Raw genomic sequence first — 18960 nt, forward strand, 5'->3', positions numbered from 1 at the left:
TAAACATATTTTTGTTAATATTCCTTCTTGATAAGACTTCTAATGTGTATAAAATCATTTTTCTGCCTTCGTCAGCACAGTAAAAGCAGGAAACTTATCGGAATCTTCTCTTGATGACTGGAAAATCTTTCAGAGAATTTGGGGTATTCCCTGAATAAAAAGATGTCACCAACGTCACCTAATGTGAGGCTGAGTTCATGTGTACTGAGCTCAAAAATGTGCTAGTCACGGGCCTGTTTTGTTGAGATTTGCCTCTCTATAATCCCACTGGCCTAAATGTGTATGGGTGGGGGCGACTGATGAATAAACATCGCTGGGGACCCAAGCTGGTTCCATGTTAAAGACATAAAAACCATCCCAGGCTCCTTCCCAACATGAACACAGCTGCAGTGATGATTTGGAAAGATTAAGTCCTGTCAAAGCTGGCATCTGAGGCCACAAAAAGAAAAGAGACTACAAGTGTCTGGAATACAAGCTGTTCTTGAAAAGGAAAGAAAAACAGTTCTTGTCCATGGCATTCTCTCTCTCGTTATTTTTTTTCTAGAAGCGTCTCCCCACCTCTCCCGAAATAAATGCCAGGTGTTTTGCTGGACTTCCATTTAAAACCAGAGGAAGAGGGGCGCCTGGGTGGCACAGCGGTTAAGCGTCTGCCTTCGGCTCAGGGCGTGATCCCGGCATTATGGGATCGACCCCCACATCAGGCTCCTCCGCTATGAGCCTGCTTCTTCCTCTCCCACTCCCCCTGCTTGTGTTCCCTCTCTCGCTGGCTGTCTCTATCCTGTCGAATAAATAAATTAAAAAAAAATCTTTTAAAAAAATTAAATAAATAAACAAACAAACAAACAAACAAATAAATAAATAAAACCAGAGAAAGAAAGTTGATACGCATGGCTTTTTGGACTTTTCAGAGAGCTTGGGTTGGGAAGTGTCATATAAAGAATTATTAACACAATGGGGGGTTGGACTAATGGGGAACTGGCTGCTAACAGAGGCCTGTGATCCCTGGAGATGAAAAGCAACAGAGTAAGTGCTGCTCTTATCCCAGCTAAGGCCTGGAGGAAGTGGCACAGGGAGAGCCCGAGAGTCTCCCGGACTTGAGGGGGTGGAGCTGGGCATCTGCATGCCAGAGAAGAGAGAGCTGGACAAAGACAGAACTCTGGGGATATCCAAGAACTGATCGGCGTGCATATGTACAAACACCCCCTGAGACTAGGTTCGGACCACCTGGGAGGTTGATAGGGAAGAACCCTTAAAGCTACCACAGGGCTGGGAAAAGCTCCTGTTCCCACCAGACACAGTGGAAAACGTCATAATTCATGGGACATCTGTTAGAATACTAAGAGCCCTGCCTCAGTAGTTGAAAACGTGAACCCTGGGCTAAACACTGCTCTGGTCCCACCTAATGAAGTCCCGAAAGGATTAAGCTGTTCCAAATAACTGAACCGCATCCCAAAGCAAAGTTTGAGAATATTTATAAGAATACAAAAACATCCAGAATCCAAAAGCATAAAGCCCACAGTGTCTGGAATGCAAAGAAGAAAATATGACCCACAATGAAAAGAAAACTCAATTAATCAATACCAGCGCAGAAATTAGGCAGATGATAGATTTAGTACACAGGACTTTTTAAAATGTGTTATAACTGTGTCCCATGTGTTCAGGAGGCTAGAGGGAAGATTGGGCGTGTTAAGTACAGACATGGAAGATACAAAAAAAGATCCCAATCAGGGGCGCCTGGCTGGCTCAGTCAGGGGAGCATGCAAATCTTGATCTTGGGGTCATGAGTTTGAGCCCCACATTGGGTGTAGGGATTACTTAAAAATAAAATCTTAAAAAAAAAAAAAGATTCCAATCAAACATGTCCAGATGAAAACTCTAATGTCTAAAATGAAAGACACACTGGGTGGGATTAGTAACAGATTTGTCATTACAGAGAAAAAGATTAGTGAACTTGAAGACATAGCCATAGAAATAGTTCAAAATGAAACACAGAGAGAAAAAGAAAAAAAAAAATTAAAAAACCCCAGAGCATCAGTGAGTTGTGAGATAACTTCAAGCAACCAAATACTTGTAATTAGAGTCCCTAGAGGAGGGAGGGAGATTTTTAAAAACTATTTGGAGAAATAATGGCTGAACAATTCTCCAGAAATGATGTAAACTATATACCGGTGGATATAAGAATCTAACTCTAAGTACAAGAAACAAGGAGAAACTTACACCAAGGCACAGCATCATCAAATTGCTTAAAACCAGTAAAAACATGAAAAATATTAAAAGCACCTGGAGAAGAAAGGACAGAAGAACAAAAGAAAGGGGGGCAGAAATTTTTGTTGGAAACCATACAAGCTAGAGTGCAGTGGGGCAATATCTTTCAAGTAGTAAAAGAAAAAAGAACCGTCTACCTAGAATTCTTTGCCCAGAAAAAACATCTTTCTAAAATACAGGTGAGACAAAGATTTTTTTTTCAGACATTTAAAAGCTAAGAAAATTAATCACCAGCAGACCTATCTTTCAAGGAATGTTGAAGGAAGTCCCTCAAACCACAAGGAAATAATACCAGATGGCCATCAGTATCTACACAAAAGAATAAAGAACAGCAGGGGGTGCCTGGGTAGCGCAGTGGTTAAGCATCTGCCTTCGGCTCAGGGCGTGATCCCAGCGTTCTGGGTTCAACCCCCACATCAGGCTCCTCCACTAAGAGCCTGCTTCTTCCTCTCCCATTCCCCCTGCTTGTGTTCCCCTCTCTCACTGGCTGTCTCTCTCTGTCAAATAAATAAATAAAATCTTAAAAAAAAAAAAAAAGAATAAAGAACAGCAGAAATGGTGACTATGCTGGTAAATATAAATTCTTTTTTCCTCATTATGTAAATCTCCTTTAAAAGATAATTGGCTATGTCAAGCAAAAATAACATATATCGTGGGATTTAAAACATATGTAGAAATGAAATGTATGACAACAAAGCGCAAACACCAAAAGGGGAGAAAAAGAAGTATACGGTTGTATAGAGCAAGACTCTTGTATAGGGCAAGTATACTGTTGTATAGGGCAAGACTCTTCTAAATGTATGTGAAATGGTGCAATATCACTTGAAAGCAGGTTGTATCACATTTAAGATGTATAGCATAGATCCTAAAGCAACCACCTAACACAAATAGTTGTGGCTAATAAGTTAAAAGGGAAATAAAATAGAATCATAAAAATAATGACTTTTTCCAAGAGAAGGCAAAAAAGGAGAGTAAAAGGAACAGAAAAGCAATGGAGAAAACAAATAATAAGACTGTAGATTTAAGCCAACCATATTAATAATCACATTAAATGTAAATGTTATAAACACTTCAGTTAAAAGGCAGCGATATTCAGAATGGATGAAAAAAGGAAGCCCCAACTGTAAGCTGTCTATAAGAAAATCATTTCAAATTTTGCTTAAAAACACAGATAGTTTAGGGGCGCCTGGGTGGCTCAGTTGTTAAGCGTCTGCCTTCGGCTCAGGGTGTGATCCCGGCATTCTGGGATCAAGCCCCACATCAGGCTCTTCCGCTGGGAGCCTGCTTCTTCCTCTCCCACTCCCCCTGCTTGTGTTCCCTCTCTCACTGGCTGTCTCTATCTCTGTCAAATAAATAAATAAAATCTTTTTTAAAAAAACACACACACAGATAGTTTAAAAGTAGGAGAATGGGGGGGAAGCTATACTGTGACAATACTCATGAAAAGAAAGCTACTATGTCTGTATTATATTGAACAAAACAGATTTTGCAGCAAGGAATATTACCAGTCAATAAAGAAGATCATCATAATGATAAAAGGTTCAATTCATCAATAGGACATAAACATTCTAAAAGTTTATTTAATAACAGAGCTTCAAAATACATAAAGCAAAAACTGATGGAAAAAAAAAGAAATGGCCAAATCCACAATTATAAACTGATAGTTCCAGACCCCTTTCTTAATAATTGACTGAACAAGCAGATAGAAAACCAGTACAGATACGAAAGACCAGAAGAACACTATCAAGCAACTTAACCCAATTGCTATTTATTAAACACTATCCATTAGTGGCAGAATTACATTCTTTTCAAGAGCAAATGACACATTTATAAGGTAGACCATACTCTACCCATTTTTAAGAAGTCACAATAAATTTTAAAACATTCAAATTATTCAAAGTATATCATCTGGCTGCAATGGAATTAAATTAAAAATTAGTAACAAAAGATAACTGGGGACACCTGGGTGGCTTGTTTGGTTAAGCATCTGACTTTTGTTTCGGCTCAGGTCATGATCTCATGGGTCATGGGATGGAGCCACATGTGGCGATCGGTGCGTGGTGGGAAGTCACGCTCAGTGGGAAGTCTGCTGAGATGCTCTCCCTCTGCCCCCCTGACTCGTGTGCATGTACACGCACTCTCTCTCTCTCTCATTAAAATAAATAAGTAAATCTTTACAAAAAAAAAAAAAGAAAAAAGAAACATATCTGGAAAATCCCCCAAGTATTTGGGTATTAAATAATACACTTCTAATAGCCCATGAGTCAAAGAAGAAATTAAAAGGGAAATTAGAAAGTATTTGAGCCAAATGAAAATGAAAACACAAATATCGAAATGTCACATGTAGTTAAAGCAAGACTTAGACTTTCAAATGCACTAAAACACCTGTATTAAGGGGGAAAAAAAGGTCTCAAATCAATGACCTCAGCTTCTACCTTAAGAAACTATAGAAACAGGGGCGCCTGGGTGGCTCAGTCAGTTTGATGTTTGACTCTTGATTTCGGCTCAGGTCATGATCTCAGGGTCGTGAGATGGAGCGCCACATGCAGCCTGCTGGATTCGGTCTCTCCCCCTGCCTACCCCCCTCTCTCTCCCTCTCAAAAAAAAAAGAAAAAAAGAAAAAGAAACCATAGAAACATTTGCACAACATTGAACTGTACTCAGAATGGTTAAGATAGTAAATTTTTTTTTTACCACGATAAAAAATCATTTAACAAGCCATGATATTTTTTTTACCACGATAAAAAATCATTTTTTTTACCACGATAAAAAATCATTTAAAAAGCCAACAAGCAGCTGTGTATAAAAGAAGCCAGACACCAAAGTATATATGCTATTTAATCCCCCTTCATGTGACATTCAAGACGTGGCCAAACTAATTCACGGCGGTAGAAGTCAGAACAGTTGTTTTTCTTGAGCAAGGTATTGACCGGGAAGTGACAGGAGAGAATGTTCTGGGGCGACAGGAATGAACTAGCTCTAGAGGGGGCCTTGATTACACACGAGTGTATAGGAGTGTAAACACTCGTCAAGCTCTCAGCTTCATACTCTTACAGAATGTATCTTATACCAATAAAAAGAGGTAATTGAAAAAAAACTATAGAGACAGTAAAAAGATCGGTCGTTACCAGGGGCTGGTAGGGGAGGGAGAGAGGAGGAATGAATAGGCGGAAACAGGAGATTTTTTAAGTCACTGAAACTATTCCGTAAGATGTTGCAATGGTGGGTACCTGGCGTTATGCATTTGCCAACCCCACAGACTGTATGTACAACACAAGAGTAATACTTAATGTAAACTGCAGATTTTAGTTAATAATAATGTATCAAGACTGGTTCATTGACTATAACAAATATACCAAACTAATGCAAAATGTTAATAATAGGGCAAACCGGGGTTGCCCTATTAAGCCTCTGACTCATGGTCTCAGCTTAGGTCTTGATCTCAAGCTTGTGAGTTCAAGTCCTCCACTGGGTTCCATGCTGGGCAGGGAGGCTACTTAAAAAAAATAATAGGGCGGGGCGCCTGGGTGTTACGCGTCTGCCCTTGGCTCAGGGCGTGATCCCAGTGTTCTGGGATCGAGCCCCACGTCAGGCTCCTAGGCTGGGAGCCTTCTTCTTCTTCCTCTCCCACTCCCCCTGCTTGTGTTCCCTCTCTCACTGGCTGTCTCTCTCTGTCAAATAAATAAATAAAACCTTTAAAAAATAAAAAAAAAAAATAATAGGGCAAACTGTATAGGAGGAAGGGGGATATATAAGAATTTTCTGTACTGCTCAATTTTTCTGTAAACCTAAAACTGCTCTAAAACATAGTATATGAGTTATTTAAATGTACCACATATATTTATATTAATACATTGTTTAAATATTCAAATATATATAAACGTATGTTAATAAATATGTTGCTTGAATATATTTAAATGTTTAAATATATAAAATATATATGTATATACACACACAGCTATCACCATCAATTAAGAACTCAAAAAATGAGAAAAGCAGGAGGGAAACACTAAGATTTCAAGGGCAGCTGTCTATCGTTGTTGAGCGCATTGGTGATTTTTTTTTTCCCCTCACTTTTCACTTCTCTGTATTTTCCAAATTGTTTAGTAAGTGGGATATTATCTCAGGATGGAAAAATCCGCCTCCTCTCCTCTCCTCTTTTTAAATGCTCTGTTGAAACCAGATGAGCAGAAAGCAGACACACACCTAATTCAGCGCGTGACCTTCTTTTTCAGCCCGTGTCACAAGTTGGGGAGCTCACTACCCCCCCTCCTCTCTGTGTTTACTTCCTGCCCGAGATAAATGATGAGTCAGAAGCAGGACTGGCCGGGCGGAGGCTGCCCCCGGCTCTGCCTGACACACCCTGCCTTGGCAGGAGCTCCTGAGTAGATCTGGAACTTCGCAAAAGTTTGTTTGGAAGGCACAGACCGATGACCACCGCGCAGGAGACCAGGGGCTCGTTCATGAAGAGCTGGCCCCAGCCGCTGCTCGTAAAACAGACCTTTTTGATTTTTCTTTTTTCTGGGTCTGCGAATGGACCTTGTTTATAGGGAAATTAAGTTTTAAGGTCAGACGGGGGTTGGCTTTCTAATTATGGAGCCCATACAACACAAACGTTTTCAGACACCCGTGAGAGCTCAGCAGAATGGCTCTGTGCCCAGGCTTCCGGGCAGCACCGAACCCAGCTGGATTCCAGTCCCCACCAGGCCACACTTCGTCTGTGTGGGGGGTGCGTTTCTTCATCTCCCCGATCCCCCGCTTTCTCGTGGCCTTCCGGGCATCTGCAGGCGTCCACACTGAGCGTGGGGTGAGGTGTGAGTTTCAGCCCTGGGTCCCGTGCCCCGCATGCAGGCGACTCCGTGACAGGCAAGGCTCAAGGAACATCCTCGCCCAGCATCTCAAGTCCACTATTCCATGTTTCAAACCATCTTTCTACCGTTCCCTACGCTGCTCTACCCAAATGCCAAGGCTTTCCAGGTTAAGTAAGAGTTTGCATATTTGAAAAAGCCAAGAGGTTGAACTTAATGAAAATGCTCCATCCCCTCTTTCCCAGACTTAAAGAAGTTCTAGAATTCTCTACTTAAGAGCCTGGTAAGGGGCACCTGGGTGGCTCAGTGGGTTGAGCGCCTGCCTTCAGTTCCGGTCATGATCCCAGGGTCCTGGGATCGAGCCCCACATCAGGCTCCCTGCTCAGTCAGGAGTCTGCTTCTCCTTCTCCCTCTTCCTCAGCCCCTTGCTCCTGTTCTCACTCTCTCTCAAATAAATAAATAAAATCTTAAAAAAAAAAAAAAAAAAGAGCCTGGTAAATCTAGTCCTTCCTAGATTCTGTTTCCTCTAGCTCCGTAATGATGACAGCTGTGCCCTCTGCCTGGAACTGTCTCTTTTCCCCACAAATCCCTATTTCTATTTGGTTTTGAAGACCCAATGTCAAGGCTAGTCTCTCTGGAGCACACTCTCCCTTCCCTCAGCAGAGCGAGGCCCTCTCTCCTGCCCCCGTGCTCCCATAGAGCCTGCGTGTAGCACCGAGTTTTCTAGAATGATTTGTTGACGTGCCTCTCTCTACCACGGGACTGACAGGACCGGTTTGTCTTTTTTATCTCTGGCCTCAAGCTCAGAGCTTGGCCTGTGGTGAGCAGCGGACCCACGTTTGCTAAATAGAATAAGGAATCTGCCCCACTTCCCTCAAAAGGATGACATATGTTCAGGTGTTTAAAGTGCTGGGTGTGGGGGCGCCTGGGTAGCGCAGTCATTAAGCGTCTGCCTTCGTCTCAGGGCGTGATCCCGGCATTCCAGGATCGAGTCCCACATGGGGCTCCTCCGCTGGGAGCCTGCTTCTTCCTCTCCCACTCCCCTGCTTGTGTTCCCTCTCTCGCTGGCTGTCTCTCTGTCACATAAATAAATAAAATCTTTAAAAAAATAAATAAAAATAAATAAATAAAGTGCTGGGTGTGGAGCAGGAAGTGAGCTGTCCCTGAAACACGAGAGGGTCCTGCTTTCTTCCCAAAGATGGAGGACTGTCCTGTGTGCCCCCGGTGAACCCAGGGCTGTGACAGTTGGCACACTGTCTTGCCAGCTTCACCTGGTGACAACAGGATTCCCTCCTGGACACTGGGTCTGTGACCATGAGACTCAGCCAATATGCCTGATTCTGCCACTTTTTCACCTCTCACCAAATGGTCCTCACCACCCAATGGCTCAAGCCAGAGCTTCAGGAATCTTCCTTAACTGTTCTCTCCCTCCTCCCGAATCCGATCCATCCGCAAGTCCTGGCATCTCTCAGCTCCAAAATATCCAAAATATCAAAGCTGTGTTGGTTTCTCCACCTTCAGTGTAATCACCTCAGTGCCGTGTGCTCAGTGGGCCAGTACCAGCCCCAGAGGGGCCAAAGTCGACACTTGGGAGGGGGAGAAATCTCTTAGATATTACAGTGTAATGACAAAGTACTATCTGGTCCAACATGTCATCCACAGTACATACACAATACACCTATGGTATGGAAATTTCCTGGGAACGGGAGGGCAATTAGGAATAAAATGTCTAGGAAGATTGCTGTAGCGGGAGGGAGGGCGATAATGAATAGAAGGTTGAGATCCTTGCCTCGCTCCAGGCACACTAGACCCTGCCACGACCTGCACGGTTTCCCCTCTGACCTTCTGGCCTCCAGTCTTGCCCCCTGACATTCTCTATACAGCAACCAGAGAGGTCCTATCAAAACACAAATCAGGGGCGCCTGGGTGGTGGGGTTGAGCATCCGACTCTTGATTTCAGCTCAGGTCATGATCTCAGGATTGTGGGATGGAGCCCCGCATCAGGCTCCACACTCAGCACTGAGTCTGCTTGAGCTTCTCTCTCCCTCTCCCTCTGCCCCTCACGCTCATGCTCTCTCTTTCACACAAATAAATAAAATCTTAAAAAAGAAAAAACAGATTTTTCAGCCTCACCCCAAACCTACTATGTCAGACTCTTTAGGGGCGAGGTCGGGAAATGCGGCATTTCTAACGGGTACGAGCTAGAGCTGGCAATTGATCAATATTTCCGAAATCCCTCCACCCTAAGAATCACCCAGGACGCTTATTAAAAACACAGATTCCTAACCTAGTGACTTTGATTCAGAAGGACTAGGGAGGCCCTAGGAATTTAAAGATTTTACAAACACCCCAGTAAACCGTATGATCTGGGGACCCTGGGAACCAGCACCCCACATGATTTCATTTACTCTCCTTCACCCCAACCCTGACCTGTTCCCATGCTCTTCAAGACAATTTTAAAGTCAGGAAAACAAGAGCACTGGGGAGAGCAGACCCACCTGCGAATAACTTGTGAATAACCCGAAACACCATGAGGCTATCGGAGTATTGGGGGCCACGAGGCTCCGTTATTACTCCATTAAACTGTCGCCCCTCCCCAGGCCAGAGACCTGCTTAAATAAAGGCCAGGCCACCAGGGTTCCCAGGAGACTCGTCTGGTCTTCCTTCCAGTGTGTCTAAAATTGGTCACAGTTTCCCTATAGGTCCTCTCACTTTAGAGGTCCTTGTTTCTGATGCTGGATCCTTCTGCGGGTTCTTGCTCAGGAAACTTAGCATCTTCTTTGACCCACGTCCTCTGCCCACACCCGGGCCAGCACCAGGTTCTGTGGGTTCTGCCTTGGGATGGTTTCCTCTACCACAGGGGCACCCCTTACCTCCCTTCCGGCCTCCCCCTCCCGTGCACCAGTCCAAGCCCTAAATTCATCTTCTGAACTCTTTCCCCACCTGCATAAATCTTTATTTAAATGTAAACAGACAAAGCACAAAGCACTTCTCCAGCTTCCTGCTACCTGCAGGATAAAGTCTCCTCCCTCTGACCTCACTTCTTGGGCCTTGTTTTTCGCGAACACTGGCCAGCAGTCTGGGCTCGCTTCCTGCTCAGCCACAGAGGTCCCATCAGGAATTTACTCCCACCCGAATGGCCTCTCGAGCTGTCCCCTTTAGTTCAAGATCCCCCACCCCTGCCCTCGGAGAACCCCAGCAGCACCCAGCCTGTGGCAGGACACAGCTCCGGGCATAAAGCAGCGGGTCTGGACCAGCAGCAGCAGCAGCGCCTGGGAACGGGTTAGGAACGCTCATTCTTGGGCCTTGCCCCACACTTACTGCCTCAGAATGTCCGGGAAAGAGACCCAGCGACCTGTGTTTTAACCAGCCTGGCGGGTGACCCTGATACCGGCTCACGTTTAAGAACCAGTGGATCATGGTTAAGACTCCAAGCTTAAGGAGTCTTCCAGGCCTTCGTCAGTGACAGAGGCGCCAGAAATTCACTAAAGACTCGTGTAGGGTTGCTCCCTGAGGAAAGTCAGTCATCTTTGAACTATCACCCGCGGCCTTCGACGGAAGAAGGAGCAGGTAGGGCGTTAAAGCGCAGGAAATGGCCACAATGTGACAACAGTCATTTCCTCTGGTGCAACTGAACAGCTCTACGATCTGGGGAAAGGTTGTCAGATGAGATTGTGTTCTGAGGATTTAAAAAGAAAGGGCTGCCATCCCTGGCTGTTGGTACCCAAGGTGGGAGAAGAAGGCTCATGAGATGGTGGGCGGGGGACGTGGAACTGGACGTGGGTACCCAGGGCAGCCGTGCTTGGGAATGGACATTGCTGAGCAGTAAGAGGGACAACCCAGCTTTGTCCTAGGAGTGCGGGGTCATCCTCCCTCAGGAGCCAGGGATCTGGGCAGGGATGGGCATCAGGAAGGTGCCTCCCAGCCTCTGCCAGGGTTTGACCAATGCAGGGCTAAGTTCCAACAGCGACACCATGTGGCAGTGGGAAAGCAAGGCAGTTGAATTGATGGGACTCATTTGGATAAAAAACTGAACCCCCTTGGGGATGTAGGAACCCCATCCTTGAGTGATTCAGAAGGAAGAAGACCCTCAAGGCAGAAACAATGGACTTTCTACCACTAAAGCATAGATGACATAGGGCTCCGAGCCTCAGTGCCCCCATCTGTACAATGGAGAGAACGCTGTGCAGAGGGTCATTAGGCAAGATTTACGTAGGCCTTCCCACATTCTGCCCTTGTCTCCAGGTCCAGCAGGAGCCCCTGCAAGCCTTTCTGTGCTTTCTCTCTGGAGTTTTTCCAAGGAGAAAATGTAGCACAAGGTCAATGGCTTCTTCAATCTTTTGCAAAAATCTATAACACATCATGTGAAGAGAAAATGCTAATTGTCTGATGTGGCAAAGGGAGAGGCAAATGCATTTTGTGGATCACTAGAGGCCATGTCTTAGAAAATGACAAACGTCTGAGAGTCCCTCCCTGCTTCCTGACCGCAGGCTCACTGGGGATGGGCACAGAGCACCGAAGGGAATGGTCACGGGGCTCCCAGCCTCATCAAAGATTCCCCGGTGCCAAGACTGTCCTGAAAGCAGCGGGGTCTTAGGGCCTGAGGGACAGTGTGGTCTGGACCAGTGGGCACCGCGGTGATGAGGGGACACACGATGGCATCAATACACCAGGTAGAGAGAGGGGACTTCCAAGGACGGCCAACACGGGCCTTCCCACCAGCCTGGCAGAGTAAGGACTTGGAATTGGAAATGAATTGACTGAAAGAAAATGAAAGTGCATTTTGTGTGCCTAGAGCCTTCAGCATGGTGTCTGGTCCCCATGTGCAAACTGAACCTTACATTTATCATGATCGTTATGGTGGCTGCCGAGGGCGGTGTGGGTCACGGGAACAGCCCCCGGAGCCAGCACTTGCCCTCTCGTCCTCCACACGGCCTGACTCCAGGAGCCCGCTCACCCTTTGACAGTTTGTGAGTCAGTTAGTCCAGAGCCCTGCACCGACATCCATGCCTTTAGAGAGCAGAATTCAAGTTTCTAACTGTGAACAGGAAGCCGCTCCTTTGGGCGTGCTCTTAGAAGGCACCTCCTTCACGCTCAATTCACTTGGCAATGAGAAGCAATTCTTCCTCAAGGGAAAAATAATAATTGACTAAAGCTGAGGAACAAGAAGCAAAAGCCCTTTGAGCTGCTGTTATTCTTCAGTCTAGCTGTGACCCAGGCCCCAGATACTTCCCAAGCCTCCCCAGAGATCCCAGAACCTCGATGGGGGAGGGGAGTGCTGTACCTTGGGTCTCGGCCAGCAGGGATTCCTTTGCAGAATTCCAGAAAAGAGCAATCTATCCATTAGTTCCATGATCACCCAGAGTCAATATAGACAGGTCATCTGGTCTCATCAGAGCCAAATATTAAAACCTCTGTCCATTTATCCTGACAAAAATTTCATGAAAGAAGAACAGCCACAGTTGGGGGGGTGGTGTCTAAGAGGCAAGGGAGGCCTCCTTTTTGCAGACAACAGGGATCAAAGGTGTCGTTCAAGGCATATTCTATGATTCCCTCAGCAAAAAAAGAACATTCTGCCCCACCACTTCCCTGAGGAAATCTAATGTTCAGGCTAAGAGGTTCGAAGTATTTCTTTTGGAAACCTCGGACGGAACCACCCAGAAAATAATACCAGCCAGGCATGAAAATTCCTGCCACCAGGGGTCGCTCTTACTTACCCATGACCCTCCAGAGTTTAAAGCCCAAACACAGAAATGTTGCTTAAACTCTTAGGTAAAAGTGATACTACAAAGCATTCATGACCTAAAAATTCATTGTCTATTGTCTATGATGGGGGGGGAGTCTACCTTTCAATTTTTCATTTTTGTTCCTTTGAGTTCCTGTTGATTTATTCCCTTAAGACCTGTAGTTGTAGCCTCCTGGAACCCCAGGAGGGTTCTTCCAACCGGATCATGCACCGAACCCTCGGACAATTACGAACTGCCTCCAGTGTTCTTATCCCGAGTCTGTTCTGGGGACTGAACGTTCACATCTGCTGGCTCTCTGCTTGGGAACGCCCCCAAACCTGTGGGTGCCAAACACTGCATGGGAAGAATGTATTGGACTTCTTCCCAAAAGCCACAGCAGGGAAATCAGGATGTCCTGGGGGTCACTATGAGGAGCCACTGACCGATGGGCCACACCCGCACTGGCCTCGTGCCACTACACCAGTGTGGCCTTCTTAATTTCCAGAATCCATCCACCAGCCTCCCTGGGACTCAGGGTACCTGTCACTGTAGTAATAGTTTTTGAATCCTGTGTCATCATCCAGTGCCCTCATTGGCTACCAGGCCGGAATACAGACCCCGACTCGCCACACATGAGACACCCCTGATATGTCCTTTGGTAGCCTTGATCTTTTTAGTTTAAGTTCTGATAATGAAGATAAACCACCTGGAGTATTGCTGGAATGCGAGGAAGGCCGTGATTGCTAGTTTCATTGGGCAGAATGACATTAGTTCTCTAATCATGCAGGTCGAGGCAATCACAAAGCAGTCTATGAGCCGCTGCTTTGACCGTATCACCACTGAGGACCATGTCATGGACTTTACGGTAAATTTTCCAAAGCAAATGGAGCAAAGCAAATGCTAAGCAGGCAGTGAGCCGGCCACGCGTCGGGCCGGGCCAGTCCTCCGACCCTGGCTCTTACCTGTGCAAGTCTCCATGCCCAGTACTTCCAGACTTCTCCTCCAGGTCCCTTCTTATGTTCTGGCTGTTCCCAGGTGGTTGTACAGACCCTGGACTCTGCGCTGCCGAAGTTCTCTGAGCCAGAAGAAAGAGAAGTTGGAGAAGAAATCCAATAGGAGTGTCTGGAGACACGGAAGCATTTCTCAATGGGCCACTGGCCGCATCGTCAAGCGCCAGGTTGTTCATTTGCTTTACCGTCTGACTGAGCGGAGGCTGTGGGCCTGCAAGAGCCGCTCTCGGAGGGACACGGGGAGCCGAGCAAGCATGGCCCCTGCTCCGCTCTGGTGGAGGAGACACGCGGTGACACACAAGATGCCAGCTGAGTAGGACGATGGCTTTAGTCAAAAGCCAAGACTGGGGACACCTACCATACTCGGGGGGGGGGGGGGCGGTCATCTGCTCCTCGGGAAAGGGAGGATATCTGCTCTAAGATCTTCAAGTGTCTGACTTGCTTGTGGGGCCACCTAGAGGAAAGACATTTTGCTCCTCACTCCCCCATGGGCCTGCGAACCAGAATTCAGCCAGAAACCCAGGCTGGGGGGGGTGGGGGGCGGGCGGGCAGGGGAATCGCTGCACAAAGAAAATGATGAGCTCTTGGAAACTTGGGGCCACCCGTCCGAGGCCCTAACCACTCTGAGAGGTAGTCACTTTTCCTTCAATCCCACAGTAAGTTCATCTGCTGGGTAAGCAGTATTTAAAACCAGCATCCAAAAATATAAAGGACAGTCAAAACTTCAAATTGCGGGACAGAAAGAGATGAGAGGTTTTAAAAACTCAATTGAAATAATGCTCATTTAATGGGGCGCCTGGGTGGCTCAGTCAGTTAAGCGTCTGCCTTTGGTTCAGGTCATGATCCCAGGGTCCTGGGATCACGGCCCACATCGAGCTCCCTGCTCAGCTTCTCCCTCCGCCTGCTGCTCCCCTGCTTGAGCTCTCTCGCACGCGCAATCTCTCTGTGTCAAATAAATAAATAAAATCTTAAGTAAATAAATAAATCTCATTTAAGTGTAGTCTAAATGTCAGAAAGGTCAAAAGGGCTTTTATAACCCCAAGGAGTGTTTCCCAAAGCAGTGGTTGCCTTTCAGCCCATCTTCCCAGCAGTGCTCCTTCACAGGGTCCCACAGCCCTGCCCACTGGGGTATACACAAGACTCTCCAAAGTCTGAGAGGGGCAGGAATCTGGTGTGGGTTCTGTAGAGCAAGAATGCAAGCATTACCAGCAGCCCATTTGCAGCCTGCAAAAGAGAGACTGGTGCCAGCAGGCAGAGAGAAGCCCGGATGAGGGACAGAGGGCCCAGGGGGAGGGTCCCGGTGGTGCGGAAGCCTTTGGTTCCACCTGGTCCTGGGGTCCAGCCTCTTCTGCCCTCTCCAGCCTATTACGTGAGATCTTGAGTCCCTGTTTGCCTTTGCTGGTACAAGTTGGATTTCCGTCACTTGCAACCCAAAAAAGTACATTCCAGAACTGATCAGAGCAGCTTTGAAGGAGACAAAGTGTTCTGTGTCAGCTAAGTTTACGAAGCGCTGGTTATCTAGCCCTCTTTTAGAAAGTCGCAGTGCACATTAGTCTATAAAAAGGTCTGAGAAGTTTCGTGGTCAAATGACATTGAACTCTAACTCCTTTTCCCAACGTTTCTTGACCACAGGATCCTTTTGTTCACCTGCCACCTGTTACCATCTCCTCGAGCTAGTGTTCCATGGAACACACCTTTGAGGACAGTTAGCACAAGGCCTCATTCCTTTTCACCTTGCTTAAACCTGGCCAATGATCCAGTTCCACAGGGTGAGGCAGCCCCCAGCCTGGGGGGCGCCTTCGAGAAACCTGGAGGGTGACGCTGTTCCGGGCAGTTGTGTGGCCTCTAAGCAGACAGCACCTGCATGTGAATTAGAAACAGCTTCCCCTTCCTCTAGTGGTTACAGGTCAGACCTAGGCATGTGGCTTGTTGGGGGCTTGGGAGAAACTGAGCTCCGTGAGCCCCAGGTCCTGTCCTTGAGGGAGGTGGCGGAGGTGAAGCACCAGGAGACAGGCAAGAAGAGCTCCTCCAGACTTTCCAGGGCTCCTGTGGCTGCCTGCTCCTTGTTGCTAGAAATCTCCCGCCTCTCAGGGGATGCTGCTCCCCTACCAACTCCAGAGACAGACCCCGCCGGCCCTGCCCCACAAAGCCAGCAACTGGAAATACAAAAGGCCTCTCCTGAGCCCAGGAATTTACCAATTGTGACTACAGATCCTGATGCAGCCAAATCATTTGATAAATACCTCATTTCACCCAGACCTTCCAGAAAGTATTTACTGATTTGTTGATTCATTCAATTATCTAAAATACATTCATCTAGGGGTGCCTGGGTGGCTCAGCTGTTTAAGCATCTGCCTTCAGCTCAGGTCATGATCCCAGGGTCCTGGGATGGAGCCCCTGCTCAGCGGGGACACTGCTTCTCCCTCTCCCTCTGCCTTTCTCCCCTCCCCCTGCTCATGCTCTCTACGTTCATCTAAATCATACCAGGCATCAGAACCAATGCTGGAAGTGGGGGCTGCGAAAATTAATGAGATTCCATTCCTTCCCTAGAGTTGCTCACAGTCTGGGGAGACAGCCCCCCATGCCGTGACCACAGAGGTGTAAACACAGGGCCCCCCAAGAGGAGACCCAGTCCTCCCAGGAAGGGAGGGTGCCACCTCCCAGCTCTGTCAACTTCTAGGCTGAGGTTGCTGGAAATCAATTTTGGAGCTTCCGTGGGACATGGGGGCGCAAATCATCTGCGCCATGTGAACCTGGGGGTCTTCTAGAGACCTCGAATCTTCTGTTGGATGGGTGGTGCCCGTGACCTTCACACAGCCTGAAGAGCAAGTTAGCTTTCGCTGTGTTTCCCCCAACTAGGATAGGTGTCTGAGCGGCTGGCTGCTCTGTTCACCCAATTGTGTCCAAAGGTAAAATATCAAAGATGCCTCAACTCTCAGGGCCACACACCCTAGCGCTAACATGATACTACAGTTAGAAAATCTCCATTCACTTTTGCTGAGACAGAATATGGGGGGAAATGACAATAAGAATAGCTCCTGTTTATTAAGTACTTAGTACCAGGCACTGGGCTACTGGTCTCCATGAACCATGTGATTGAATCTGCACAACAACCTTAAAAGGAAAGTGCTATTCATGTCCTTGTCTGAGAGCTGAGGCTTGCAGAGGGTAAGTCTTTGGCCAAGATCACACAGTAGTGGAGTCCAGAGGGACCCATTTCTGTTTGACCCCAGAGCTGGGAAAAAGCGTTTTTGTTCCATCCTTTAATGGGGAAGTGTTGAAGGAGGCAGAGAGAGCTGGAGCTGATCCCTCAACTAAAAGAAGGACTGCTGACCCCTTCCTCTGCTGGCATGATTTCCATGTGGCTGAACCATTCCCTGAAATGAGAGCTCCACCCTGTCCTACAGACCTTAGTCCCCTGGTCTATGAACCAGGATGACAACCATCCCTGTTGGATAGTATCAAGACAGTTCAAACTTTAAATCACTGTAAATTCAACCTCTGAAGTGTTCCTGACTCTTCTAGAATGTTCTTTATCTGTGTAACACTACTACCTTTGGACTCATGAGTTAAAAATTTTTACTACGGTAGCTCAAGAATAACAATACAGAGTGAGTGACATTTTCACACCAGGGTCCTGATTTTTAAAAATAGTAACCCGATTCCTACTTGTCTGAATGTCATGCAGGCCTCGGCTCTAAACTCCTTCTGCAGCCAGGCTTCCCTTGCAATCACATTATCAGCAGCGACTGATTCTGCAAATAATTTAGCAGATAAATCTCCTGCTCTTTATTCCATGATCAAGGTTTCTTTAAAGTAATTTTGGAAAGACACTGACATGTCTAACAGCCCAGACAGATGCAAACGACAGATGGTATAAGGAGGCAGATCTCTGCTCTAACTAAAGGGGATAAGGGACCACGTGGTAACTTTCCTCGGCCAAAGGAAGTATAACAGGGGCTCAGATTTGTCTTTAAAGCAGAAAAAAGGATCTGCCTTTCTGCCTTTTCAGCCCCACCCCCTCCTCCTAATAGAAAGCTCATCTGTAGGAAGAATACCATCTCTCTCCAACGGAACAGATCTGGATGGGGTTGCCATAAGAGCACCAGTACTGGGGCGCCGGGGTGGCTCAGTTTGACTCTCGATTTCGGCTCACGCCATGATCTCAGGGATGTGAGATCGAACCCTGCGTCAGGCTCCACACCCAGCAGGGAGTCTCCTTCTCTCTCTCTCTCTCTCTCTCTCTCTCTCTCTCTCTCTCTCCCCCTCCCTGCCCCACCCCCTGCTCAGGCTCTCTCTCTAAAAATAAATAAATACATCTTTTTTAAAAATTAAAAAAAAATAGGGACACATGAGTAGCTCAGTCAGTTAATCATCTGCTTTCAGCTCAGGTCATGATCCTGGGGTCCCGGGATCGAGCCCCACGTTGGGCTCCCTGCTCTGCAGGAAGCCTGCTTCTCCCCCTCTGTCTGCCTGCCGCTCCCCCTGCTTGTGCTCTCTCCCTCTCTCTCTCTCTGTCAAATAAATAAATACATCTTTTTAAAATAATTTTTTTAAATAAAATAAAAGCACCAGTACCATCAAGGGAAAAGGCACATCGCACTTTTCAAAGTGCTTTGACATCTATCAGATCCTGATAAAATCCTTATGAGCTAAACAGGGAGGTAATATAATGTTTCCCATCTTTCAGATGAGAAACAGAGCGTTCAATGGCTTGGCCAAGTCTTCTTCCTTGAAGTCCGATGCTTTTTCCACAATAAGAGTACCATCCAACACCAATCCAGCACTTTCCTGCCATAATAATAACAGCGAACTTAGTGCTATAAATACTTTCCATGTGCCAAGTTCTGTTCTTCTAAGAGCTTTACCTATTTAAACTCATTCAGTCCTTACAACAACCCTATCTTACAAATAAGAACACCCCGAACGGAGAGGTTAAGCCCCATGCACCAGGTCACACAGCTTGAAAATGACAGGAGCCGGGGCTTAGACCCAGCCCGTGCTCTTGAACCCTACCTTATGTGGCCTCACCAGACGTGGAAACAGTTGCCTATGACCCCTGCCATCCTCCTGCCACGCTCCAAGTAACTAACACCACGGGACATTATGAATAACGTGGTACAGGAGCCTAGATTCATTGCCCAAAATAGC

At 46.8% G+C, this 18960-nt stretch overlaps 1 protein-coding gene across 28 annotated transcripts in view; it reads right to left on the reverse strand.

The window, feature by feature from the left end:
* TACC2 (transforming acidic coiled-coil containing protein 2) overlaps positions 1-18960 on the reverse strand; it is a 200287-nt gene that overhangs the window by 149570 nt on the left and 31757 nt on the right. For all 28 annotated transcript variants that reach the window (XM_057308275.1, XM_057308271.1, XM_048218779.2 and 25 more), the window contains one exon: positions 13762-13874. In XM_057308275.1, the coding sequence (XP_057164258.1) occupies positions 13762-13874 (113 nt within the window). The remainder of the gene's footprint in view (positions 1-13761; positions 13875-18960) is intronic.

This window comes from Ursus arctos, unplaced genomic scaffold (genome assembly GCF_023065955.2).
Source record: "Ursus arctos isolate Adak ecotype North America unplaced genomic scaffold, UrsArc2.0 scaffold_7, whole genome shotgun sequence".
Taxonomy (NCBI): domain Eukaryota; kingdom Metazoa; phylum Chordata; class Mammalia; order Carnivora; family Ursidae; genus Ursus; species Ursus arctos.